We start from the raw sequence: 26,963 nt of genomic DNA, 5'->3' as shown, positions 1-26,963 counted from the left end.
TCTACAACACTTTATCTCTCTATCAAATACATACTTGGGCATCGGAGAGAATATTTTCGTGGGAATATTCTTGTTTTGCGGGTTGTAAGAAAATTGTGCCCGCGCATAACTAATACCTTCGTGAAAAGGGTGACACGTCAGCATCATTAAAAGTTCCCACAACACTTACTTCATCTGTTCCATAAATATCGCACCATCTTGTTTTTTACACTATTTACATTAGACTTTTAGTCATCTTTTTGTGATTTATATATAAGAAAAAATATAGTCATGTAATACTTTGTTAGATTCGTATTGTTATCTATTTTCAAAATATCAAAAATTTTATAACTGTTGTTATACATAATTCGAAATATTAAGAGTCAAAATGTGTGTTCAAAAGCATAAAGTCAACCATAGTGCAATATTTAAGGAACGGAGGGAATACCGTTATAAATAGAATTTAATTAGTACTCTAATACAGCTAACTAGATTTCATTTTTCAAATTTATGAAAAACTAATATTAATCAGTTTTATTATACGGAGTAGTGGTTGACGGCCCACCTCTATAAAATTGGCATCATATAATTGATTTGATTTTTTGGTTGCAAACCATTATTATTGATGCGGATTGATTTGTTAAATGTCAAAATAATTGACATATTTCAAGTTGCAAGTAATAGATGCAAGCACTAATTTCTTTGTATCACACCATTTTTCAAATGAATTAGTGTACTATAGCTTGTGTAGCAAGATAGCTTAATGAATAATGATCACATATGCCATAGTACAATTGAGATATAAAGCATATCTACCGAGAACTCAATCGAGCAGCAGATTGGATAGCAAATGTTGGTCACTTAATTAGCAACACTATGTGTATTGATTCGTGTAATAGTCCCCAATTACTTTCCATTCTAGATAGTGATTACTTAGGAGTATCCCTCATGCGGAGGTGCTCCTAATGTACTATTCTTCTACCTTATCAAAAAAAAATGTACCTACGCCTAGATTAACGTCTATAACTTACTAGAAAATTTCCAAAAACTACGAAAAAATTGAGTACACATTTATTTATTGTGTTGACAAAAATTGATACTTTCTCTTATTTATTTGCAAAATCGCTACACTCAAAATTTTAGCTAAATAAATAAGTACAATTGTGGGTATATAATTATCTGCACTAAATAAATAAAAAAAGTTAAAAATTAAGAAAGAGATGGAATTCCATTCTTGCCCAAATCAATGGAAGATCTACTAGATTTGGGAATGGAAGCAAAACGAGATGAAAAATCAGGAAAATAACCATCTTCATCCAAATGACCATTTTGCCCCGGTCCATCATCAAAGTTAAGCGCATAACTCAAAGGATCATACTGAAATTTACCCGACCCAGTTGCACTCTTCCCGCCCCGATTAAACCGGCGAATAAAAGTCTTCCATTTGGGCCCAGCAATGATCTCGGACCACTCCCGCATCTTCTTAAGGCCCTGTAATGGCCCAGCCCACCACTTATTCTCAATCTCAGCCGTCTGTTGTAGCCTCTCCCACATGGACGGAGAGGATGTTGATCCACCAAGCCCGGATGAACGGTTCGGGCTGGGTTGGCCCCCGAAACAGGGGAAAAAAGAGCAACAACTGTTGTTGGAAGAAAAGGATTCCATGATCAAAGCTTCGTTCTCGTCGATGACTTGTTGTTGGTGAAGGGATACCGGGAGTTCCGGTGTTTCGCCGGCGGCGGTGTTTATTTCCTTGGACATTTTCTCAACCATGTAATGATTCCCTTTCCCTTTGACTTCCGTCATGGTCGACCCGTTGTATAATAAAAATTGTTTGCTGCTCGACTATACCGTTAATGGAGGATAGAGAGGTGGAAGGAGATGTAGAGAGAGAAAGAGGAGGGAGAATGGAAGTGATGATTTGGTGTTATTTATATAAAAGAAGAGGGGAAAGGGTGACAGTAAGGATAGGAGCTGGATATACTCCAGACATGGGAGGGCTGTAGGGTGGGGTGGAATTGTGGAATGGGATCAATTTCTACCTTATGACAAATTTATTTTGGAATATCATATCGTTTATTTTTGGTACATGATTTTCTTTTTAGGGAACAAATAAAAAATTAATTGCACGTTTTTTACATTTCATTAATTGTTAGATTAATACTCAATTTTACTTTTGACTATATGAAATTATTATATTACAATATTACTCCATATTGATATAACAAGTTAAAAACTAATGTCCTATGGACTTATGGAGTACTCTCTCCGTATTTATTTAAGAGATATACTTGACCAGACACGTGTATTAAGAAAAAGAATTAAATGCAATAAAATAATAAAACAAATGGGCTTGGGTAGATATTTTAATAAGTAAATAAGTGGGGACCGTGTCTTTTTGGTGGGGTGGGAGGTGGTGTGAGTTTATGAAATTATTTTTTTAATAGAATGGTGGGTCATAGGGTAAATTAGATGTATTATTTAATTAGATGATGGGGTTGATAAGTTACTAAAAATGACAAGTGTATCTCTTAAATAAATACGGCCGGAAAAGGCAAGTGTATTCCTTAAAAAAATACAGAGGGAATACAATATATTTTTACCCAACACTATGGGATAAAATCTCACTATTGGCCCTTTGGAGGTGAAATTTCCCGGATAATCTCTCCGATTTGACCTAGAAAGGTGGTTGGAAATACTTGTGTGAGGTATCAGTGCAGTAGATTCCTTCATCGCACATGTATTAAGGAAGAATAGTAGAATGAAATAAATATAAGTGGAAACCATTAACTTTGGTGGGGTGGATTTCTAAAATGAATTGTTTAACATGGTGGTGGGTTATATGGTAAATTAGATATATTATTTAATTAGATGATCGGGTAGAAAAATTACTAAAAATGAAAATGTGACTCCTATAATAAATTAGGGCCAGAAATGCCGATTACGGAGATCTTTATCATACAATAAGTTAACCTGAGATAAATGCCGATTCAGACATTCAGTATGGTCATTTTTCTTTAAAAAAAAAAAAAAAGGTTAACTCTATCGCGTCAACGCAGAAGAACGGTTAATGGAGCTGTTAGCTTCATAACGACCCAGAATCAGTAGTTTCTGTTAGGTGGTGATCACCTAGGAACCTTGGCATGCTCTGGGTTGGTCAATTGTTAGCTACTGTAAATAAAGACTACCGAATTATTCCCTTGAAATTTTAATGTTTTTGCAGGGACCCACACGAAAAGAAAAAAGAAAAAGAAATTAGTTGCCAGCTTTGTAGGTTTGTAGTTCTTGATTAGGTAGACCTAATGATTGTCATTAATCTATAACACAAAGCAACAGAACTAATGAAATCTGTGGTGAACATCTATACACAAATCACAGCAACTACTTGTCTTTTTTCTCCAATCAACTGTTCATTGTCAAGTCTTTAATGGCATATGTATTCAGTAATTGCAGAATTAATTACAAAAAGCTTGTGGACAAACATAATGTTAGCATCCACAATCCACAGACAGCTAACCCGAATGAGGTTGACCCATACGGAATTTTTGTATAATAGGACAGTTCTTCTTACGTATAGATAAACATCTTGCGTACCCTCTAGTTAGTGGCTATGGCTTGTACTAAAGATGTCAATGGCCCGGTTCGGCCCAACACGAGCAGGACTAGGGCCGCACTTTTTTGGGAAAAACATGGCACAACCCGACACGACAAAATACGCTAAATTAAATATAATTAAGCATAGACACGAAAACACAACCCCGACCCGACACGTGAGTTGGGCTGTGTCTGGGCTATCTTAATGAAAATTTCATCCCCCAGACACAACATGAAACAAGTGTGATTGGCGTGGGTTGGGCCCGTTCAAGCCCAAGGCATGTAGGCTCGTCACCAAGCACGGCCGTCCCGGCTCATAACCATAATGGCAGTACCAACCAAAATTCAATCCCCACCACTTTTATTCAAAGATAAGACTATGAGGTGGACACTCATAGCATATATCTTCTTGTAATTGATCTAATATTCTAGCAATGGCGTAGATCAAGGAAAGATAGTTCAACGCATCAACGCAAAATGGCAAATCACCTAAAATATCTTAATTTAATGAACGACTTTTACGATAAAATCAAAAAAAAATGTTAATGAAAAATGTCACAAGCACAACACAAGGAAAATCAAGAGGCCTGTCGACATTACCACTAATACTCTAATATGGTGTAACATGACTCCATAGATCCATTATGTCATTATAGTAATCGAGTAATTTATACTCTAAGTTGCATCTCAGAAAACGAACCGACGAATAATTTACGAGTCAACGAAAAGGGGTTGACTAACTAAAGAAATTAAAAAGGCTTTGGCAGCTTAAAGGTGGGGGACAACTACATTATACTCCTACAGCTGAGCTTAGGGTGTCTGTCTTCCCTGCGAGGCAAAGATACTACCAGTTCATACCAAATCTTGTGCCTCATTTTTCAAGTGGCTATGTCAATAAGACAAATATCTCACCCACATTTTTGCATAATCTTTCTTTCATTTTATGAACTTAAAAAACAGTTTAAAGGTACAACTAGCCTGGAAATCAGGCGACTTGGAACAGGTAATAATACAAAAAACTAAAGTAGCTTAGATCAGCTTTAAATTAATAATGAATCTTTGGTCACATGAAGTGGGAATCAAGTCTTACAAGTTCGATTAGAATCCTAGGTTAACTTAATTAGAATTTTAGTTTAGCTAATCAGTGACGAGATCTACCATGCTAAGCAGATGATCATTGACAAGTTGCAAGCGAATCATCAGAAATGTGATAACAATTAGAGTATGTTTGGTATAGAGCTTTTAAGTGATGGAAATTGAATCAATTAACTATTTCCATTACCTTATGTTTGGTATGAAAGGAGTGGTAACACAATTCATATCCTAAGGATAACATTACTATTATTTGTTACCTTTTCCATCCCTATGGTAACAAAATTGTTACCCTACTCGATCCCCAATTTGTTACAAGTGATTCATTTCCTAAGATATACCAAACAACTAATATTGGTAATACTAACCCTACCCTTTCCATTTCATTTCCTAAGTGTATACCAAACATGCCCTTAATCCTTCAGTGTTGTTCATGCATGAACCTAGGACAGGAAACGGTAGAAACAGGATTTAGCAACTAATAGACTTGTTAAACTTAAGACTTTTAAAAGGAATTAGTCCGGCAATCTTATTACCATTGAGCTGTACTTTTCTAATAGCGAATAGCCTGTTTCCAGATTCAACAATCACCACCAACCTGGAGACAGGCTCTAAGGTAAACCTAACAAATCTAAAATCAAATGACAACCAGGGAATATCTCAGTGGTTCTGTGAATCTAAAATGTCATTTTCAAGATGACATACAGGATGATCACAATGCATTTTTCCTTCAAAGATAACAAAAGACTCTGAAATAGACATTCATCTGCATTCCGACAAAGTACTCCGGTAGGATAGAGATGTAAGTTTGGGCCCACACATAAACAACAGTACTTTTATTAAGAACCATAGATAAGACTATGTTAGCATCACAAAAGATTCAGAGTAATACAGATTCAGAATGGAGTTTCCGGTCATACTACTTCTACGGTATACATAAAGCTAATACTCCATACAATATACAGAAATGATTCACATAACATGAGTTCATAGTAGGATGCAGCCATTTATAGTTCTGAGGCTTACCTAAAAATCAGCAGCTAATTCACCGGTGCGAGTATGAACATTCAAGAACACTTTTGCAGCAGCATCGGACTTCCCAGAATCAAGGGCAACAGCACCGAATATTGCACGAAAAGCACCACAGACTACGGCCGGAGTGGTAGAGTTAGTTTTGTGAGAGACTCTGAGTACTTTGTGCAACCCCAAACGCATTCCATCCACGGCACAAGAAGACTCCACATTACATACCTCAGCTATTTCACGGTTCAGAGTTTTTGAAGAAATATCAATGTCATCTAGAAGATACCGAAAGGCCACAGATGTTTCAATAATGCTTGTCCCTAGAATGCTTAATGCTCGGTTGTTCTCCTCTGAAAATGAAGCATGGGTCATTGCACGCCGTAGAAGATCGATGCGTTGAAAACTATAGCTGCAATGAAGAAGGAAATCCAATCACTCAAACAATTCCATGCTCAATTCGGAACCAGTTATGCCGAAGAGAAGTGTGAACATTCAAATGACAATAAAATGCACATATTTAAAAGCTGGCATTCTGTTTAGGAAAAATTCAGGGATGATCAGTTGCTCGTCAGTTATCAAATATTCTCTCCTCAATAACCACAAAACGTTTCACAAACCCCAGGCATCCATAGGAAAAACAAGAGAGTCAAAATTTGAAGGACAAATTATTTGTACTCCGTATACCAAATGTATCTCATTTGATTATCTATCTTCCTACTTTGAACCTCAAATGGAGCCTCATTCAGCTGAAAACATCCGCGAGAGGTGATGAGCATTGATGTCTACAAGAGAGAATAGAATGAACTGAAATCCCCTCGTTCATGGGATGAAGAGGGCCGAGGAATGACCACATTACCACACAGGCTGTGGGCCATCCTCGAGCCCCAAGTCATGGTTCATGATTCCGGAGTCCAGGTGAAATGAGGTGGAGGAACCATAGAAAGGGGACAACTACCATAGGTTATCTCGTATAAGTTATGACCACTCAAGCTCTTCCTCTTGGTGATTCAGCCGTATATCAGCATGGTCTAAGACAGTAACGAACACGCGAACAAGACTAAATGACTCACGCTAGAAATGATGAGTTTCCAATTGCAATTCTCCAAATCCACACTTCCTTTCTCCTTCTAACTATATTCACAAAGGGGACCAACTATATTCCAAGAGGTTGACAACACTTCAAAAAACTACCAAATTTCAAACTCACTCTCCCTTGCACAAACAGGCATTTTGAATCTTCCTACTTCAAGAACAGTGTTATTTTAAGTATGTAGCCAAATAGGCATTCCGTAAAAAACTAACAACAACAAACATAAAATTTGGACACTCAGTCTCATGAAATTGTGTATCTAAGAGTCGGTCATGAAGTCATCTATTATCTATATCTAGTCTCAAGTTTGAATGGTTGGATCATCATTGCTTTGGGTTTAATCAAGTAATCCAAATAACTTAGATTAAAATAAATCCACCCATCCTAACATCAACATCATTAGAAATTAAGGCAAATGGAGAAACAATTTTTGACCCAAGTACCATTTATACCTTTCTCTATCATGATTTATAAGTTGCATTGGTAAAAACAGCATCAAGAAAACTAGCTAACTGAATCTTTTAACTAGAGCTGGTCAAGTCGAGTGATCGGGTCCGGTTCGAGTGACTTGGAGCAATTCCCGGTCAATTAGTTGATTTATCATCTTTACCAATCAATTACCCTCATTTCTTGTTCATCTTTAACAATTTCTTCACTTACTACACCAATTTACAGTCTATTTCAGTTGGGCATAAGTAACAGTAAAATATCAACACAAAATTAGAAAGAAAGAGATGAAAGAAAGTACTCAATCTGCTTCTGGAGGGTTTCAAGTGCAATAGAGAACGGAGAATTTGTTGTGATTATTTGGGTCTTCCTGAATTCATCTCGAGCGCCAATCTGCAGCTAAATTAAATTCAAAGAAAGGGTTTAAGTTCAAAAATTAACAAAACGTGTTTTCGGCAATTTCGGGGGTTTCGAGAAGAATTAGAGTCTAGAGAAGAATTAAACCTGAATTGCAGAAGAAGTAGCCATTGCCAGGGTGAGAATTGCAAAACAAACAGCAGTACGACGGTCCATTTTTTGTGATCAAAGTGGAGAATCCAATTCCAGAGCGTCTTCAGTTTTCTACTTTTCTGTGCAGTGAAAACCTAACGCTACTTTCACTTTAACAATATTTCATCTTTTGGACGAAATCTATTTGACTGCAAAATCTTTTGCGTCTAATGTTTAGATGAATTTTTTTTGGTACTAACTAAACTAGTATAAAACATAAATAAAAGTAATAAAATCACAATTAATTGAATAACAAAATAGTTAAGGTATAAAGAGAAATAGTTAAATTTATAAGTCGCATAGTTATTATTTTTGAACAAATTTATTATTAACTAAAACTCATAAAATCTTAAATTGATCTCATTGCTTAACTAATCAGTTTAATTGGTTAAGTGCTTAACTAATTGGTTCGTTTGGTTTCGTTGCTTAACTAATTAAATTTCAAACTTTAATTGGTTCCAGTGCATAAAAGTGGTTTAACCGTTAGACCGTCTTTCCTAAAAGTTTGTAATTTGACTATTTTACAAATTGAGAGGTAAATGTTACTCCGTACACTACTCGTTAGACGGGAAGACGAGATAGTTGGTTGGGGGTTCAGATAATTTTGGGTTAAAATATTGGAGCTTTTCCGAGTTAATCTCTAAGATTAATGCATGTAGTAGATTAAGTGACAGTTAAAATAAATAAATTGAATAACAAGGGCCCTTATTAAGGTTTTCTTCCTTTCTCGCCGCACTCGCATTCACAAAGATCTTCTATCTCTCTTCTTTTCCCTCAATTCTCAAATTCCCACTCACAAAATCAATCAATTCAACACTACCGCACCAACCAACCATCCCCACTAAATCCAACGCACTTGTTGCACCAGCCTACACCAGCGGTCTTGCACTGCATCACTCCTTCCTTGATTCCTTCGCCCTTCAAAATTTGGTCCTTTCTTCCACAGTTCCACTCCTTCGCGACTTCACCATCGCTATAAAAGTGCAGTTCCACTCCTCCGCGGCTTCAAAGTATCCAAACATCTTATTCTAATTAGATAGTACTTCGTACTTATATTCAAATTATTGACAGTATCCATACAAAAATATTCAGTCAAATAAGGCATGATTGATAGTCATGTTACAAAATAATGAAATATACAGTCAACCACTTTTTTAAATTGTCCCTTTTATGTTTTTTTCTTTTGTATTAAATAATTTCACCTTTTTTTTCCCCAAGTATAACCCTTGATTTACTTGTTCCGATTAATTAAAGAGATGAAGGCCTTATTTGGTTGGGAGGAATTGGAAGGAAAAGAAAAGAAAGGAAAGGTCAAATAAAGTTTCCTGTATTTGCTACAAATAATTATAAGGGAAGTGGAAGGAAAGGAAGGGAATTGGAAGGAAAGCTCCTTTATAAAAATTTCAATTTCCTTTCCTCTCAAAATTGGAGGAATTTGGAAGGAAAGAGAAAATTAAAAGCTGTCATTTAGATTTCCTTTCTATTCCCTTCGTTTATTTCCCTTAAACCAAACACAGGAAAATAAAATCTATTTCCCTTCCTTTCTTTTCCTTTCTTTTCCCTTCATTTCTTTTCTCTTCCTTTCCTTTACTAATAATGAATCAAATATGGCTGAAATATTGTTATGTTATATTATTTTCTACTACAGGCTAAGAGTACTTGGCCATGACGCCGAGTGTTAGGTTATCGATTAGTTGTTTGGGTGAAGGATGCAAAAATATACTTCATTTCTTTTGCCACGAATACTTTTTTTTTTGCAACACATTTCAGTATTGGGTGATGATAAAGGTCGCAAGTTGCGACAACATTTAGTTGTCACAATCTTACGTGTCGCAGTTTAATTGGTATATATAGGCGCCACGTAGGCTATGTGTCATCAGGATATTTTTACTATCAATTCAATATTTTTACTATGAAAATATGTAAATAGATTAATCGATATAAAAAAAGAAACAAATTAGAATATTAAAATTTTCTTACCTTTTTTGAAATATGTATAATAGATTATATAAGTTAAATATTTTAGTTTCCAATTTAAATCATGACACATAAGCATGTCATGTCATCATTGTGACACGGCTTAAAGGTCGCGTGTTGCGACCTTTATCATTTTCGTTCAGTATTTTGGTATTTTTCCTAATAAGGTCACTCAAATGTTCAGTTCGGTTTGACTCACTTATTTTAGTCCTGTCATTTTTGGGTTTTAAATCCTAATTTCGTGTTCAAGAGCCAAACAACCAATATTATTGGATTGATTCCAGGTGACGTCAAATTTTGACTGATCTAAAGTCAAAACACTTACGATGTATAGAAATAAAATCATTATTATCATTTAGCAACTTTAAATGCTTAGCATTGCTATGAAAATATGAAAGCGGTATATTATGTGACTAGTAAAACTTGTTTTAAGAACTATTTATTCATTTTTCCAAGTTTATTGAAACATATGTACACTTGTTGTCTATAAACCTTAGGGAAATTCATCAACAATAAGCCACGACTTGGAATCGTTTAATAAATGACCCTATCTCAGTTTCAAATAAACCTTAAGTTGAAACTCATTTATACTAGAGTAAAGAACTACTATTACTCTCAAAATCACACTCAAAATCATCTTTTTTACAAGTTTAACATGTATAATTCTGATTTAAAATGATGCAATCACATCATGTCTAGGATTAAGCACTAATTAAAATCATGGAATTGAATCAAAATGTCGGGAGAAATTTCACCATTTCAAGGCTAATCCAAGAAAAGCAAGAGGAATTTGTATAATAGTAGTAGCTTTTATCATCGGGAACCACAACAAACATCTGTAACCAGAATTTCACCAGAAAACAAGCAAGAGAAACCAAGGATTCTAAGAAAAACTCTTCAAATATGGGGAATATTTACAAAAGGTTCCATTTGGACAAAAGATTAGGGTGGTATGGAAGAACAGTTTATGTTCTCTAATGTATCAGAAGACTCCAAGTTTTCCTGTTATGAGAAAATTCCATAAAAGAAAAACATATACAAACCATTTACTTTTTTGGGTTATCCAGTAAGGCAATCTAACCCCCATTATCAACATCTAAACCTCCTCCAAAACCTAATTTAGAGTAAGAACTACACCCCGAATTATATCATACCAACCCCAAAAACCCAAAAAAAACTCACGCGTTCCTACCATATTCAAAGAATCCCCGTATATCATCATGTTTTGTGGCAAACCGAGCAACATCTTAAGCAAAGCTCTCGAAGGAGACTTGGCATGGTGGAATACACTCGGGTGGCTTCCCGTTAGAAGCAAATGTCAAGCCTTGAAGCAGTCTCATCACATGCTTTGTGTCATTTAAATAGTACTTGGCTTTACTCGGTTTCTGACCAACAGTGCACGCGAAAATCTCAGGCACACTACCTGTAGATGTACTACAAGAAGCTTTGCTCAATATACTCTCAAACATGTCTTCATCGGATAGATCATCACCTATACACAGCAGGAAATCTGGTGCCTTCCCGTCATTTGTTAGTTCTGAAAGTACTCTCTCTGTCACCAACCCTTTGCTAACTCCCTGCAAGTTTCAACCAAATTCCGAGCTTAGCGGCTAGCTCTCTTTGTAAAGTTATTTAAAGTTTAGCTGACAATAAAGATATCAGACTTTAGAAGGTTTTAAGCAGACAACAATACTAAAGGCTCCGTTTGGTTGGGTGTAAAATATTTTCAGTGTAAAACGATTTTCATGGAAAACAAAATTCTAAAATTAGCTTTCCGTTGTTTAGTTCCATGTAAGAAAAATGATGAAACGAAAGGAAAATGAAAGGGAATGTAAGCAGGTAGTGAGAGGAGTGTACAAGAGAGACAAGCAAAAGGAAGGAAAACAGTTTTCCTTCATTTTGAAGGGGAAATGGTTTTCCATCATTGGAAGATCAATTTTACTCTTGTGCAACCCAAACAATGTAAAATTGAAAATTAGAGGAAAACTGTTTTCCAGGAAAATGTTTTACGCCCTACCAAACGGAGCCTAAAACAAAAGATCAGAACTTTCGTGTTTCCAAAATAATTTATTCCAAGAGCTCCAAGAAACTTGGATGCCTACGCCTGATGATCACATAAGATGACCTTTTTTTCCTTCTTAACAATTGTTGACAATAAAGATATCATTCTCTATTTGTTTGTCCATTTACCTTCGGAGTAACTTTCTTGTACCATATTTACTAGTCATTTTCAAGATACAATGCAATATTGCTACTCCAATTTTGAATCCAAACACAATACTTTTTATAAGTCAACTATGACAGATTATCTGTTTTATATTATGAACAGATATTATCCAAGAATATGGTAAGATGATGCATACCTGAGGCTTAACTTCAACGATATTGTGTCCCCTAGTAACAACGACAGGTTCATTAGAAAGGACATTTTCTAAATGATCCAACAATTCTTTGGCCTGACACGAGCCAAAATCAGGGTCTGCGTCTTGATGGTGCCATACTATAGCACTCTCCTTGCTCTCTATGGTGGATCCGTCTGTTGATTCTGTATAAAGCTGCATCACAGGTTCCGCTATTTTTTTCCAGTCATCGTCTGTAGTAACCGTGCTAATCTCCCAGTCACAGTTCTGCTTCCACCTGTAAAACATCAGCGGAAAATAACACTCAACTTATGTAAATGAACCTGTAGAATGTAGAATGAAAACGGCATACCTCAAGAAGTACCCGTGTTCAGCAAAAATCAGAAGAACATAATCAGAAGAACATAATGTAGAATGCAATCGGCATACCTCAAGAAGTACCCGTGTTCAGCAGCTATTCCCAACTTATCACAAGGGGATAACCATTCAGTCAAAGAATCACGTCCCCTGCCACTAACAATGAAAACAGTGTTTTTTGTGTCACTACAAAGATTTTGCAGTACAGATATAAGCTCGGAACTAGGAGTTTTGACAATGGACATATCAGAGACAACGGTTCCATCATAATCCAAGAATATTGCCCTTTTTGTTGCCTTCTTGTATGCAGAAACCACGTATTCAACCGAGAGCTTCCTAAAGGACGGAGAAAGAGCGAGAATCCTAAAACTCAACCCGAAACCGATTCCCCAACAACGTTTGTTATAATGGTCCTTACACGCCCGCTCCAAATCCTGCACAAAACTGCGGGACCAGTACGCCACGTCATGAGAGCTAACATAACGGTAATGCTTCTCGTGTCTCAACTGTTTCTCTAATTCAGATATACTTATAGCCATCTTCATTGCATCTGCAACGGCCTCAATATTCCACGGATTAACCCTGATAGCACCACTAAGAGATGGTGAGCATCCAACAAACTCCGAGACAACAAGCATACTTGAACGAGTTTCACCTGGGGAAACTCCCATTGCTTCATCAATTTTAGGAGATCCTTGTCTGCAAATGACATACTTATATGGAGTAAGGTTCAACCCATCCCTAACAGCATTCACAATGCAGCATTCCGCCATTGCATAGTACGCAGTCTTCTCGTAAAGAGGCACGGGTCGATCGATCAAGATGACGGGCTCATAACCCGGAAACCCGAATTTCATGTTGATCCTTTTGGTTATCTCATATGTCTCTGACTTTGCTTCCTGAACATCCTTCCCGGTACTTCTTGCAGGGTTCACGATTTGGATCAAGACGAGTTTTCCCTGCAACTCCGGGTGCTGGTTCAAAAGGTGCTCAGCAGCCAACAATTTTAGACTGATTCCTTTAAATATATCCATGTCATCAACACCGAGAATTATCTTTTTCCCCTCAAATTGCTTTTGGATCTCTTTGACTTTAACAGATGCAGAAGGATGGTTCATGGCAACTTCAAGGCGACGAAGCTGCAACCCAACAGGTAATATCTTAACAAATACCGTCCTGCCAAAATAATCAATCCCGAGATATCCCCGTTTGGATTCATAGTCCAACCCGAGCAGTCTGCTACAACATGAGAGAAAATGCCGAGCATAATCAAACGTATGAAATCCGACTAAATCTGAGTTCAGAAACGCTTTCAAGATTTCATCTCTAACGGGCAAAGTCCGGTAAATTTCTGATGATGGAAACGGACTATGAAGAAAGAAACCAAGCTTAACTCTGTAAAACCGCCTTCTTAAGAATGTCGGTAGCAGCATCAGATGATAGTCATGAACCCAAACAAGGTCATCCTCGGGATTCAGTATCTCAACGACTTTGTCTGCAAACTTCTTGTTGGCTGAAACATAGGCTTGCCAAAGGCCACGGTCAAAACGGGACCCGTGATCAGGTGACATAGGAAGCATGTAATGAAAGAGGGGCCAAAGATATTGCTTGCAAAACCCATGGTAGAACTTCTTCTGCAAATCTGCTGGGAGAAACGTAGGCACACAACGAAAATTCTCTAGCAAAATTTGTGCAACTTCCTCTTGCTCTTTTACATCAACATCCACTTTCAATGACCCCACATAGAAAACTTCGCTTTCAGGTGAGAACCCATCTTTCAAATGCAAGTAAAGTGAATCATCATCTAAACTGAAGCTCCATTTACCAGATTTAGGGTCCTTTTGAGCATTTATTGGGAGAAAATTCGACACTACAATTTTTCTGTCACGATATCTCGATGTGGAAGCATCTAAAATATCATCTTTACTTTCGGTGGAGTCTGCATCAGGTATAACACCAGGGACAGTCATCACCTTGGGAAGGTTTCTGGGAGTTTGAGGTAAATCCAGATACCCTCCAGCTGCTAAGTCCAGGAAGCTTGTATATGATTTTGACGACATGACTACAAAATGTAAATAAATTAACACAAGTTAAAAAAAAACAATAATCAAATTAGCAGAAGCTTAAATAAGCACAAACAATCATGAATCATGAACATTTACTAGTAATTATGATAAGTATCAAAAAAGTACGCGTGTGCTGTGGAACTCAAGAATAATTTAGAAGCAAAGAAATTTAAGAGTGTAATCAGACTGATCAATTTGAAAAATCTCAGCATAACAAACAAACCACATTTACCAACTAGAATCTAAAACCAGATCCATTGATCTATGCAGAAGCATTATTCCCTTATAGTTAAACAAAGACTACCAATTATATGCTTTACTCAATAGAGTGACTCTCTATCATGCCCCACAACACAATTAAAGGAGACAAAGAATATTTGAAATTGCTAAAGATAGACCGAGAATCATTAAGTGAGTGATCCAGACCAAAAGTACTCTTTAGAGGTAGTTAAAACACGACGATCACTGTTCACATACAGGAAAACTTGTTCTATATAACTTATCCTACCATTGGTACCGTGATACGATTTCATAGAAATGAAACAAATGAATTGATGCGTATGCAAGAGAAATGAGACCTTTAAACTGCAACTTAGTTATGAAAATCATATTTGCTAGATTTAATCAGAATCTAATAAACATCAAATTCATTTCCACATGAAACACTGAAGCCAAAACCCTTTCAAGAGCCAATTGCGAACAGATTCTTGAAATTGGTACAAACATTGTAAGTGAAATATGAAATTACAAACTCGAGTCTCTAAACTGCCTCTAAAAAGTCTTTTTTACAGCATGAAAAGAATATTTGCAAGTAATTGCAATCATAGGAATTTTACACGGTACAAATCATGCCGAGATTTTACTTGTATCACAGACAAAAGAAAATACATGGTGTCAGCTTCAGCATCACAACTTAAAGACTATGGAGTTGTGATGCTGAAGCTAAAACAGAATTATGATTTGACAAATAACAGGAACTTCGATTTAGGAAGAAAAAAAATATCCAAGGGCTAACTCAACATCGTAAAAAAGAGAAGCCTTTCAAGTGATTCTGTGCGAGCATCAAGCATCGCAATCAAACAAACAAACAAACAAACAAAAAACAGTAAATCAACAAGTGGAACATGACATATCCAAACAAAAGTACTTTGAAGTTTAAAAATTTAGACAGGAAACGAGCAAACTACAGTTGTAGACTTGCAAATGAAGAAACTTAAAAACTCAGAAAACACAGAAAACTTGATACCTCACAACAAATTGACCTTCTGAAACCTGTATATGAATCACTAAGATTATCCTTTAAAAGAAACAATCCCAACTTATAAGCACCTTCTTTGCATCCTTATCTTCACTCGCTTTCGAGTTTTGACCATTATTGATTACTCACATGCATTGCAGATAACATTTTCCTTAAATAACTACAAATGAAGGCCTTCTACCTTTCATCCTTATCCTACTTTGGGGGAAGATTGATACAAAAGCTCAATCAATACATTAGTTGTGCACATGAAACTTGTAATAAATCCAGACACCTGTCTGCTATGCACAACTTATAGCATTGATTTAGTCTTGCATCACCTTTGAACTTGTTAGAAAGTCCGCATTTTCTCCAAAGAACTAGACAAATCATTTCTATACACAACATAGAACCTGACAAACTATTCATTTCCTCCATAACAAATTTATACAAATTTAAAACAAATTGTTTGTTATCTTTTTTTTATCAATAAAACATTAGTGTGCATCCAAATATATGCATTTAGTTTAACAAATCAAACACAAGAAACGAAACCGTCTTAAACAGCCGAAAGGGCAGCTTCATTCTCATTAGATTGTTTACCTGTTCACACCACATACAGATCTCTTTGAAATCTAGCTTTTGGCAACCAAATCCAAAAATTTAAAACAGGGATTTTCTGGATATACTTAGCTGATTCAAGCTCTTTCTAACCCTTACCTACTACTATTAATACTAGAAACAGGATATACATATACTGTATAAAGGGGTGTTCTTTATTATTACTTCTACCAAAAGAAAAGAAAAGAAAAGAAAAATAAATTGGGACAATAAAAAGTCGGCCATTACTATCATAATGTACATTTGATATACATTATCCAAAAGTTGGATCTTAGTCAAGCTCTATCTTCTTCCTACCTAAAAAATCCCAAAAGTTAGATTTTTTTAAAAAAATTAAAAAAATTTATATTAAAAAAATTTCTGGCTATAATTAACTAATATAGGAAGTATACAACTTGTTTAAGTTCCTAATTATACCCCACCCCCTCACCCAAAAAAAGTAAAATAAAAAAAACAACTCCCTAAAGAACTACCAAGAACTAGAGATTTCTGTCTTCACAACAATAGAACTAGATTATTGTACAAGTAGATGGGATTCGATTCTAGGTCTTGGAGTCTGGTCGCGAGAACAAGAAATGAGAAAACAAACGAACAATCAACAACAATAATCAAGAAAAAGTAGAGACATTGTTGATTTAAGAGTTCATATATACTCAAACAAGAATTCTCAGTTCAACACTAGAAAATAAATTGACAAAGGACCCAGAAAAAAAAATCAAGAAAATGAAAGTGTAAACAAAAACCCCAGACGGCCCGTTTGGTAGCCGGTGTTAAAATGGTGGCCGGGAATTTCATTATTCAAGAACATGAAATAACTGGGTTTGGAAAAAAAGATGGAAATGGGGGGTACCTGAAACTGATCCGAAAATGGAGCTTGAAGCAGCTGAAGCAAAATAAACAAGCGATTACCTTTCATCAATTTCTACACAATTTTAGAGATTGAGAAGAAGAAGACAGAGGGACAGGGGGAGATGGAGAGAGAAAGTGAAGATCTTTGTCAAGTAATTACTCGTATATATTTATACAAACACAATAAAATACTGGATCGAGTTTTTTTAATTGGGGTTTGGTTACTTTTTTGATAAGAAGAACATAAATTCACTTAAATATAATTAGGGATCAGTATATTCAAATAAAAATAAATATAAAGGGAAACTTATTGGATAAAGATGGAAGAAAGAGAAACAGAGGAATGAGATAAGTGTGTGTATTTATAATGAATTTTGTGAAAGTGTGTTAGGTTGAGAATGGGGGTTTTATTTTTTCCTTTATTTTTTGGAGTTTTCTTCTTTTTTTTAAATACTCCCTCCGTCCTATAATTATCTTTCTGATTGACTAAAAACACGGATTTTAAGAAAAATGTAATATAATACATGAAAAAGTGAAATAAAGTACAAACAATTATTGAGTTGTATGGAAAAAGTGGAATAAAGTACATGTGAAAGAGAATATAGTAAATGGGAAAAGTGGAATATAGTACATGCTTGGGGTAATTTATTAACTATTCGGTAAGATAATCAGTGGGCTTGGGGTAATTTATTAACTATTCGGTAAGATAATAAGTGTTAGCTCGAACGTTATATAGTCTTAATTATTACGTGTTGTTTAATGAGATTTTTCGTACAATAGATGACTGATTCAAATCTCTCCTCACTCGTTTTTGTATTACGCTCATGGTTTCATTAAGAGCACGGTTGCCTTTGAAATTCCAATATTCAATTACGGAGTAAATGAATGCTATAATTTGATATGGATGAAAGTCAAAAAGGATAAAATCAAGTATTTTTTCATGAAAACATAAAATAAAATGAAATAGAAAATAGTTAGGGTTGAATCGTCTTATATATGGAAGGAATATTGGATTGGATAAAGGAGGAAGAGCGTTAAGTGGGGCCCACTTTAGTTAGATTGTGTCCCATACGTTTTTATGTGTAGTTAATACTAGTACTACTACTTGTGCCTACCATTACTCGTTTTTCTAATCTTAATTGTAGTTTTCTTCATCATTTGTCCTTCTTCTTCTACTTTATTGCGAAATCGCCCTTGAGTTTTATGCAAAGAAAATGCTCCTATTTTGTTTTCCAAAAATGGCAATTTGATTTAGGATGGAAATAACCTAAATTTAGAAGAGGAGTGATAGGAATTAGAATAGTGTTGTACTACTTATATAGTAGCAAGTTTGCTAAAGCCGACACGTAACCTACCCTAATTTCAAATGTTATCGTGTGTGATTTGATTTCAACTTTTATAATTAGAATTTTTCTTACATAGTACATTTTTGGTTAAATGATCTTGTATTCTCGAGTCTTCTTATTGAACCAACATAAATCTTATGCATTAGTTTTATTTGTTTATCTATGTTATTACCAACCTTAATCAAAATGGTCATTACAACCTTTTGGTGCTCCTCACATGAGCGAAAGCCAAGGCGGGTTTACTATATACAAACTTTTAAATAAGACGATTTTACACAAAAGATCACCTTGATGTCATATAAGTTAAGCAATAGAATCAATTAGTTAAGCACTTGAACTAATTAGTTAAGCACTGAAATCAATTAGTTAAAGAATGAAAATAATTTAGTTAAGCACTAGAACTAATCAGTCAACGAATAAAATCAATTAGTTAAACAATCGAAGTGGTATTTCCGGTAAAATGATCTTACACAAAAGTTGATGTTTACTATAATGATGGAAATAATAGCATAAAAATATATTCTCGTTAGGAATATCGAAACTCCAACGACTTGCTTGAGAAACACATATGCTATAGTACTTTTTTTTATCTAAGAACCCAACAACAAATTAATCAAAATATCCACCTATACTAATGGATCAAATCCTTCATCCATGCCACACTACTTGAAATTAATAATCTTGTTTTGAAATATCATTAACAATAATATGCATGAAAGAGAAAATATCACTAGCAATAAGTCATATCACATCTACAATAATTCACTAATTAGATATGTAACGCTTTGTTTTTTTCACCTTATTTTTAATGCTTATTAAATTAGATCAGAAAAATCAATCCACGTCATAAAGACAAAAGACACTCATAGAATACTTTCCGACTAGAAAAAATCAGACCAAAAACTAGAAAAATCAGACTAGATAAATACTTTAGAATATCGACACCACCCGATCAAAACAATTAACTTTAATCATTCGATCTCAACCTTATCTCCAAATCAACAATTTGAAAAAGAAAATAAAAATTGTAGCATGGAACATGTTAAAATTCAAAAGGCCTCATGTTTGAAGTTTGAAGTTTGAAGATTCAGATTTGAGAGGCAAGAAATTAGATTTGAAAGAGTATGAAAATGGTTTAATTTTAAAATGGTTTATGGGGAGAACCACGAATCCACTATTATTGAAATATTGATTAGTCTTCGTATTCTATAGAAGATTATCCATTTAAACGACCCACTAAACCCTATTCGTCTAATCTATAGATCCTATTAATCTCTATGTTTGTCCTTATTATATTATTGGTTGTTATCTGAAAGCTTAAAACTTAAACTTGACCACGTTTTCTTTTCTTTATTCTTTTGACTTGTTTGCCTATTTTGGATTTGTTGGCCATTATACGAATACGACCACGTAAAATCAGATTATGGTTTACCAATTTACCAAGCCACCTTCATTTTTCTAGGAAACTACTAGTCTACTACTACTACTACTAATTCCATACTAGTTTTTTATTTTTACGGGCATACTAGTCTTTTTAAAAGGTACGGGAGTAACAACTAACAGTGTAATCTGTATCATTATATTCACTGTTGCGGATACTAATTCAATCATTAATCTATAAAATTTTGAATAGTTGTAGTACATGCCGCTAGTCCAACCACATACAAGCCCAATAGAAATTTATTCATTCGTTTTATTAAGTTAAATTCTCTTTCGTTTCAAGTTTTTTCTTAAATTCTACTTAGTTTTACTTTATTCCATTTATGTCAACCTTTTATCCATAAAATATTGATTCATCTCTCACCCTACTTTGTGAGATCCAATTATATTTACGCAGTAATAATTCTCTTATATATCCTCTTTCTCCTCATACATGTAAAAGAAACCACTTGATCCAAATTGTGTATTGTGTTAGGTTTCTGTTACAACTATATATAACTGAGGTAGTATTTATTTGTTATTCTTATTTGCTGTGAGGCAATTAATCGCAACTCGCGTGTGATTGGAGTTTATTCTCAACAATGGCCTCGATCATAATGTTCAATGTAATGGCCTAATGGGTAAGCTTAATTAGCTTATTACTAAATCAAAGCTATCAAGCCTTCTTAATGAAGAAGTTTTAATAAACAATCTCATGGTGGCCAATAAATATACTACATGTCACCATTATGACAAGTATTAGCTACATATATGTTGCATTATCGGATATCATTTTATATACATTGGGTTGTCATTTTGAACCAAAAATCTTCAAAAAGTACTTGTCACCATTGTATAAAGTAGTTTGAAACATGTCTTGGATATCCTTGCTGTAATGCATAAGTTAATTGTCCTTATTAGCAAATACAAATATAATTCTATGCATTTAAGACTTCAAATACTCCCTAACATTTTTATATTTATGCACTAGTTTATATAGTTAGATGGATAAACATGTAAATAACAACGTTTTAAAAAAAACCTTCCTATTAAAGGTACGTATATTTCCGATTTCTTATTTTTTTTCAAGTTTGTGGTGCTTCTTTTTAATTGGCTCAATGTTTAAGAGACTCTAAATGAAGCAATGTGTAAACAAAATTGGCTTGTGATTTTGGCACTTGTTAGAGAGTTTATATTTTGTAATTGCATGGACCACAAATCCACAATCAATAATTTAATTAAACTTTTTTCTACAACTAAAACACAAAAACTAGGGGTAACCAATTAAAACCAACCACATTTTTTTATACAATATCCCACGTATATTCGCAATGCTTCGTACGGAGTAGTAGAATTGCCGTGAACCTTAATTTATGATTTGGAGACATTATTATATCGAGTATGTATTTGCCTAGCTAGCTCCTAGCTAGCTAAGTTGGTCCTAATTTTGTTATATTTTATAACTTTCATAGTGTTGACCCTAAAGTTTTGATGATGACAAAGCAAACTCCTGACAATTGGTTAAGTTATGTTGCATAATAGGTTCCGAGATCCTTAGAGGGATAATGCTAAGTTAAGGAGATCCTGAGTTGGATAAACTAAGCAACGTGGAATATAAGCAAGTAATTGACCCATGTCAGACACTACATTGAAGAAATAATCATTAAGCAAGGCGAGATCCTTAGGCGAGTTCCTAAGGCGAGATCCTCATATATTATGTGGATCCTCGATGTTCCAGAGAAGGAACAAATTGGGAAGTTTTCGAGTGAAGCTTCTAAAGGTGCAACATGAAGACTACAACATATGAGTTTATGTTTAGGATTTATGTAAGTATTTAATATTGTTTATACGTAATTTGGAACGAAAGGAACCTAAGTATTTTGGTACGTTTTAAATGAAATATGTTAACTGTAATTATAAAAGAGTTTTAACTTGGAAAATCTTTTTAATAAATAAAATGAATTTAATTAATAAATGAAACATAGGATTCTGATTTATTATCCTTGTTTCTCAAGTAAAAGATTTTCCATGTTCCTTGAAACTCTCCCCACGTATTTCTGTTTAACGTACATTTAGTGTTTTGATTTGGTCTCCCTTGTTTCTCTCCAACTATGCCCATGTTACTGAGCAGTAACTGTTAGTGGGTAGTTGAGGAGAACATGGGTACCCAACCCTAAGTAAAACTCTCCTATAAAAGGAGAAGAGTTTTGGCTTTTCAAAACACAACTGATTTCTACAAAATCTATCTTAAAGAGCTTAAACGTTTTAAAAGAGTCAGTTGGCAAAATAGAGTGTTCCTTGAGTTCCTTATTATTATAAGCTTTATTACGTACTAGAGTTTTATATCAAATTGTATTTTGGGTTTAAGGATTGAGTGATCCTTGAGTGACTTAGAGTTAAGTCAAAGAGAGAAAGAGCGACTAAGAGTTTAGTCAAAGAGAGAAACAGTGACTTAGAGTTAAGTCAAAGAGAAAAGGAGCGACTTAGAGTTAAGTCAGAGAGAGAAAGAGTAGCACAGTAATCGAAGGGGATTGCTGTGGGGAACTCGTGTTCGAGAGGAACTCGAGTTAAAGAGTGTATTTGTAATAGAGTTATTGCATTAATACAAAAGAGTATTGAGGTTCTTCTTGATTAGGGTCAAGAAGGTTCCTCCGTTTTATATCTTTCTTCGCTCATTGTTCTCAGTCTCTTTATTGTTTAAATTCCGCAAGAAACTTACTCAAGTTCCCAAGAAACAATTCACCCCCCCCTCTTGTCAAGTGTTCCTACTGAACTATCAGTTGGTATCAGAGCAGGATCTCACAAAAATACAGGAAACCCTGTTGAGAAAAAGTTCCTGGAAAGTATGAACGCTTACGAGAAACTCGAGGAAGGTTATTCCACTCAAAGACCTCCAATGTTCAACGGGAAGTTCTACACCTACTGGAAGAACAGGATGGAGATCTATATCAAGGCAGAGAACTATCAAGTCTGGCGAGTCATAGAAGTCGGTGATTTCGAGGTAACAATGACAAATGCTCAAAATGAGGTAGTTCCTAAACCCATGTCTGAATTTACTAAGGAAGATTTTGAGAAATTTGAAATCAATGCAATGGCTGTGAAAATCTTGCATTGCGGCCTTGGACCTCATGAACATAACAGAGTTATGGGGTGCAAGAGCGCAAAGCAAATCTGGGATCTCCTTCAAATAACTCATGAAGGAACTAATGAGGTCAAACGTTCAAAAATTGATTTATTAATGTCTAAGTATGAACGTTTTGAAATGCAACCAAGAGAAACAATACAGGAAATGTTTACTCGTTTCACTAATATTACTAATGAACTAGTTTCTCTTGGAAGAAATATTCCCTCTGATGAACAGGTTAGGAAGATCCTAAGGAGCATGCCACAGGATGATAGATGGAGAACCAAGGTCACAGCATTGTTCGAAACAAAGGATTTCACCAAATTCAACATTGAACAATTGGCGGGATCCTTGATGACTCACGAATTACATCTAGGAGCAGTTGTTCCTGAGAACCGAGGCCTTGCTCTCAAGGCTGAGGAACAGGAGGACTCAGAACCTGATGAAGATGAGGTTGCTACGTTGGTCAGAAGAATGAAAAGATTTTACAGGAACTCTAAACCTGGAAATCTAAGAGGAAGGAACTCAATGAGAAAACTAAGCGGTTCCAAGTCTGACCAAGGATGTTTCAAGTGCGGTGATTCTGACCATCAAATCAAAGACTGCCCTCAGTGGGAAAATGAAAAAGGGAAAGGCAAGGGAGAGGATCAATATAAGGAAAGATTCAACAAATCCACATTTGCCAAGCCCAACTTCAAGAAGGCAATGATCGAAGCTTGGGAAGAAGCCACTGACTCGGAAGAAGATGAGGATCAACCAGAAGAAACAGCAAACCTTTGTCTTATGGCAAAGATCGATGAATCAACCCAAGATCCATCAAGTGAAGTAATGTCCTCAACTCTTCTATCTCTGTCTAAAATTAAATTAGTGGAATTATTGATAGAAACTCTAGACAATTTTAAAAAGCTTATCGTAATAAAGGCTCAAAGTGACAAGGCAGTGGAACTTAGCAAAGAACACACAACCTACCTCGATAATGTTAAATCTGATGTACATGGTAGGTTCTTTCAGTTGCCTGACAGGAACACCTCTCTTAAAGACTCTTTTAAAAGAGTTAAAAATGTATATATTATGCTTGATGAAGCTAACAATGTTGATGAAATTCAGGAACAAGAAGATTTCGAAATTGGTTTAATTCGTTTTACAGATAATGATGAGGAAATCTCTCCTGGAAGACATCAAAATGGAATAGCAGATCCACAAACACAAGAAACTGCTTCTAACCAAAAAGTTCCTGTACAAAGAAATCCAAGAGCCCCTGATCCTGAGGAACTAGAAAATGCTGATTCTGAGGAACCGGAAGAAGATCAAGAAACCTCTGATGCAGAGGAACAAGGATCTCAGGAAACAGAAGGAACTGAGGAGACCTTAGATGTTCCAGTGGCACAATTTCAACCTAAGCCCTGGAAACATCAAAGTTCTCACCCAATGGATCTGATTATCAGTGATATTAGGAAAGGAACTCAAACAAGGTCTCAACTAAGGAACTTTTGTACTTTTCATGCGTTCCTCTCCATAATCGAGCCAAGGAACCACACTGAATCTTTGAAAGATACTGATTGGATCACTGCCAAGCAAAATGAGTTAAACGAGTTCCAAAGGAACAAGGTATGGCATCTGGAATCCAAACCAAAGAATCAAAAGGTCATAGGATCGATGTGGGTGTTCAGGAACAAGCTCGATGAACATACAACGATCATCAGGAACAAGGCAAGGTTAGTAGTCGAAGGCTACAATCAACATGAAGCCTTTATGGGATTTAAGTTGTATCAGATGGACGTCAAATGTGCTTTCTTAAATGATTTTCTTGAAGAAGACGTCTATGTGGAACAACCCCCAGGTTTCGAGAATCACGAATTTCCGAATCACATCTACAAGCCTGACAAAGCTCTATATGGGTTAAAGCAGGCTCCTATATCGTGGTACGAGAGATTATGCAAGTTTCTTTTACAAAATGATTTTAAACGAGGAAGAATTGATAAAATTCTATTTTTAAAATCAAAAGGATCTGACTCACTAGTTGTACAAATTTACTTTGATAATTTACTGTTTCGTACAACTAATGAAAGTTTTTGCAAGAATCTTGCAAAGTAAACAAGCAGAGAGAAGCACGGGAAAATGAGATTCGATATCGGGATGATCAAGATAAGAAAAGTAAGCAGGACAGTTCCTCACAAGGTATGACTTTTATAGATTTATGCAGAACTACTGTATACCATTATAAATACATGTGCGTAAAGCATAACTGAAGTTTACCATCGTTAAGGAACAACCAAAAATTTAGAATTAAAATGTGTATTTAATTAGTCAGTAATATGAGATACGTAAATCAAAAGTTCCGCTAAAATAAAAGGATCATGGATATATTTTGTTTGTTACAATTTTTTTTCATATCTTTTATTTTTCCACAAATTATTTTTATCTTTTATTTCCTTCTATATATCCATAATTTTTCTTATTCCATTAAATTTTATTTTTCCAAAATTAAAAGCTAATGGATCGCCCCTATGGATCTCATACCCAAAACCACCACAAATTCACATCTCACCAATTCAAACACAAGGAACCCAAAAATAAAAATCCCCAAATTCAAACACCACAAAACCCTAGAAATTAAAAATCCCCAATCTGAAACCCTAGCCACCATGAGCGGCGGCCAGCCTCAAGCAACCGCCGGCGGCAGTGGCTCGGCGACCGGACCCAACCCGGGCGACCGACCGACCACTGATACCACAGCAACCGAGCTTCTCCAACCCTCCAACCCTCCACAACAACCAACGACGGCGGCTCCACCTCCCAGCCGTCCGACTCCATGGCCACCGTCCTCACCGAAACCCACAAACCCAAACCCGCTCGCGACGTCCCTCCACAAGCAACCGCTCGCGAACGAACTCCCCCCACCCAGTTCGCGACCCTCCCTACTCGCCCTGACCCGGTCGCTAACGCCAACCCCCACAGAACCCACCCAGATCCGAACCCACCCAGACCCGAAACTCCCCCTGCCTCTCTGTCTAGTTCGAACCACCCGAAAAAAGAGGGAGCTTCACCGACCCGCGAATTACAGCGGAGGTCGGGTGGTGGGGGTGCTTTTAAAAACCCGAATGAAAGAAAAAAAAAAGGCAGCACGTTCTCAGGGGGAACAAGAATGGGTTATGATGTATATACTAAGGGGACGTTGTTATACCAAAAAAAAAAAAAAAAAAAATTAAAAAAAAAATTTAAAAAAAAAAAAAAACAAAACAAAAAAAACAAAAAAGAGTATGACAGGGTTCACAAAGTGGTTCCAAGGTGAAATATTCTCTGTTGTTTGTTGATATATATTATGATAATGAGAATGATGATGAGAAAGTGGAAGAATGAAAAGACGCAATTGAGAAAGGATATGGATCTATATGCAGTTGAAAAAGGAACAACCTAAACTTGCTACATACCCAAGCCATCTTTCCTGATCCTATCCATTTGTGTTACATTACGCTTTTGATTTTTTTTGGAACTTTTTATTTTATTTTTTTTTATTTTTTTTGTATGTAACCATCTGTTGGGAAACATACAATTTCTCTTCCTTTATTTCTGTGGAACTCCTAAAAGATCGTATCTCTAAAAACTTGGCTTGTTAATTATTATGTTTTATATTCGAATTTAGTACGTTGGAACTTAACTTTGAGGCTAACTTAGTTTGCCAACTGTTGATCGGAGGGCGCTATAATCGGTATATATTAGTATTGTGTATTTCTACTTTTTGTTAATGCCAACAGGGGGAGATGAATGCAAACTTAACTTAAATTGATCACTTGAGTCTGTCTCACTACTCTCTTCTCGATGTAAGTTTATAA

At 35.5% G+C, this 26,963-nt stretch overlaps 3 protein-coding genes across 5 annotated transcripts; all 3 read right to left on the bottom strand.

The window, feature by feature from the left end:
* Nucleotides 1-1,049: 1,049 nt before the first annotated feature.
* Nucleotides 1,050-5,332, bottom strand: LOC110790131 (uncharacterized). The gene has a single exon (XM_056828466.1). The coding sequence runs from the start codon at nt 1,783-1,785 to the stop codon at nt 1,189-1,191; it is 597 nt and encodes a 198-aa protein (XP_056684444.1). The 5' UTR covers nt 1,786-5,332; the 3' UTR covers nt 1,050-1,188.
* A 154-nt stretch (nt 5,333-5,486) lies between these two features.
* LOC110790142 (protein NUCLEAR FUSION DEFECTIVE 2) lies at nt 5,487-7,911 on the bottom strand. The gene is made up of 3 exons (XM_021994905.2): nt 7,730-7,911; nt 7,527-7,624; nt 5,487-6,097 (listed from the first exon to the last, which is right to left on the bottom strand). Exons 1-3 carry the CDS (start codon nt 7,796-7,798, stop codon nt 5,692-5,694), a joined length of 573 nt encoding a protein of 190 aa, XP_021850597.1. The 5' UTR covers nt 7,799-7,911; the 3' UTR covers nt 5,487-5,691.
* Nucleotides 7,912-10,632: 2,721 nt separating this feature from the next.
* Nucleotides 10,633-17,574, bottom strand: LOC110790141 (probable alpha,alpha-trehalose-phosphate synthase [UDP-forming] 10). 3 transcript variants are annotated; one of them, XM_021994903.2, is made up of 4 exons: nt 17,243-17,571; nt 12,541-14,530; nt 12,115-12,388; nt 10,633-11,328 (listed from the first exon to the last, which is right to left on the bottom strand). In XM_021994903.2, the coding sequence occupies exons 2-4, from the start codon at nt 14,526-14,528 to the stop codon at nt 10,999-11,001; spliced, it is 2,592 nt and encodes an 863-aa protein (XP_021850595.1). In that variant the 5' UTR covers nt 14,529-14,530; nt 17,243-17,571; the 3' UTR covers nt 10,633-10,998. The 3 variants fall into 3 exon arrangements, with proteins under 3 accessions (XP_021850595.1, XP_021850596.1, XP_056686115.1); XM_021994904.2 differs by lacking the exon at nt 17,243-17,571 and adding an exon at nt 16,375-16,522; XM_056830137.1 differs by lacking the exon at nt 10,633-11,328 and having other exon boundaries at nt 12,249-12,388; nt 12,464-14,530; nt 17,243-17,574.
* Nucleotides 17,575-26,963: the final 9,389 nt, after the last annotated feature.

The sequence above is a fragment of the Spinacia oleracea genome, chromosome 5 (assembly GCF_020520425.1).
Source record: "Spinacia oleracea cultivar Varoflay chromosome 5, BTI_SOV_V1, whole genome shotgun sequence".
Taxonomy (NCBI): Eukaryota; Viridiplantae; Streptophyta; class Magnoliopsida; order Caryophyllales; family Amaranthaceae; genus Spinacia; species Spinacia oleracea.
Note: the sequence above shows the minus strand (reverse complement) of the source record. Positions and strands in the feature narration are given on the sequence as shown.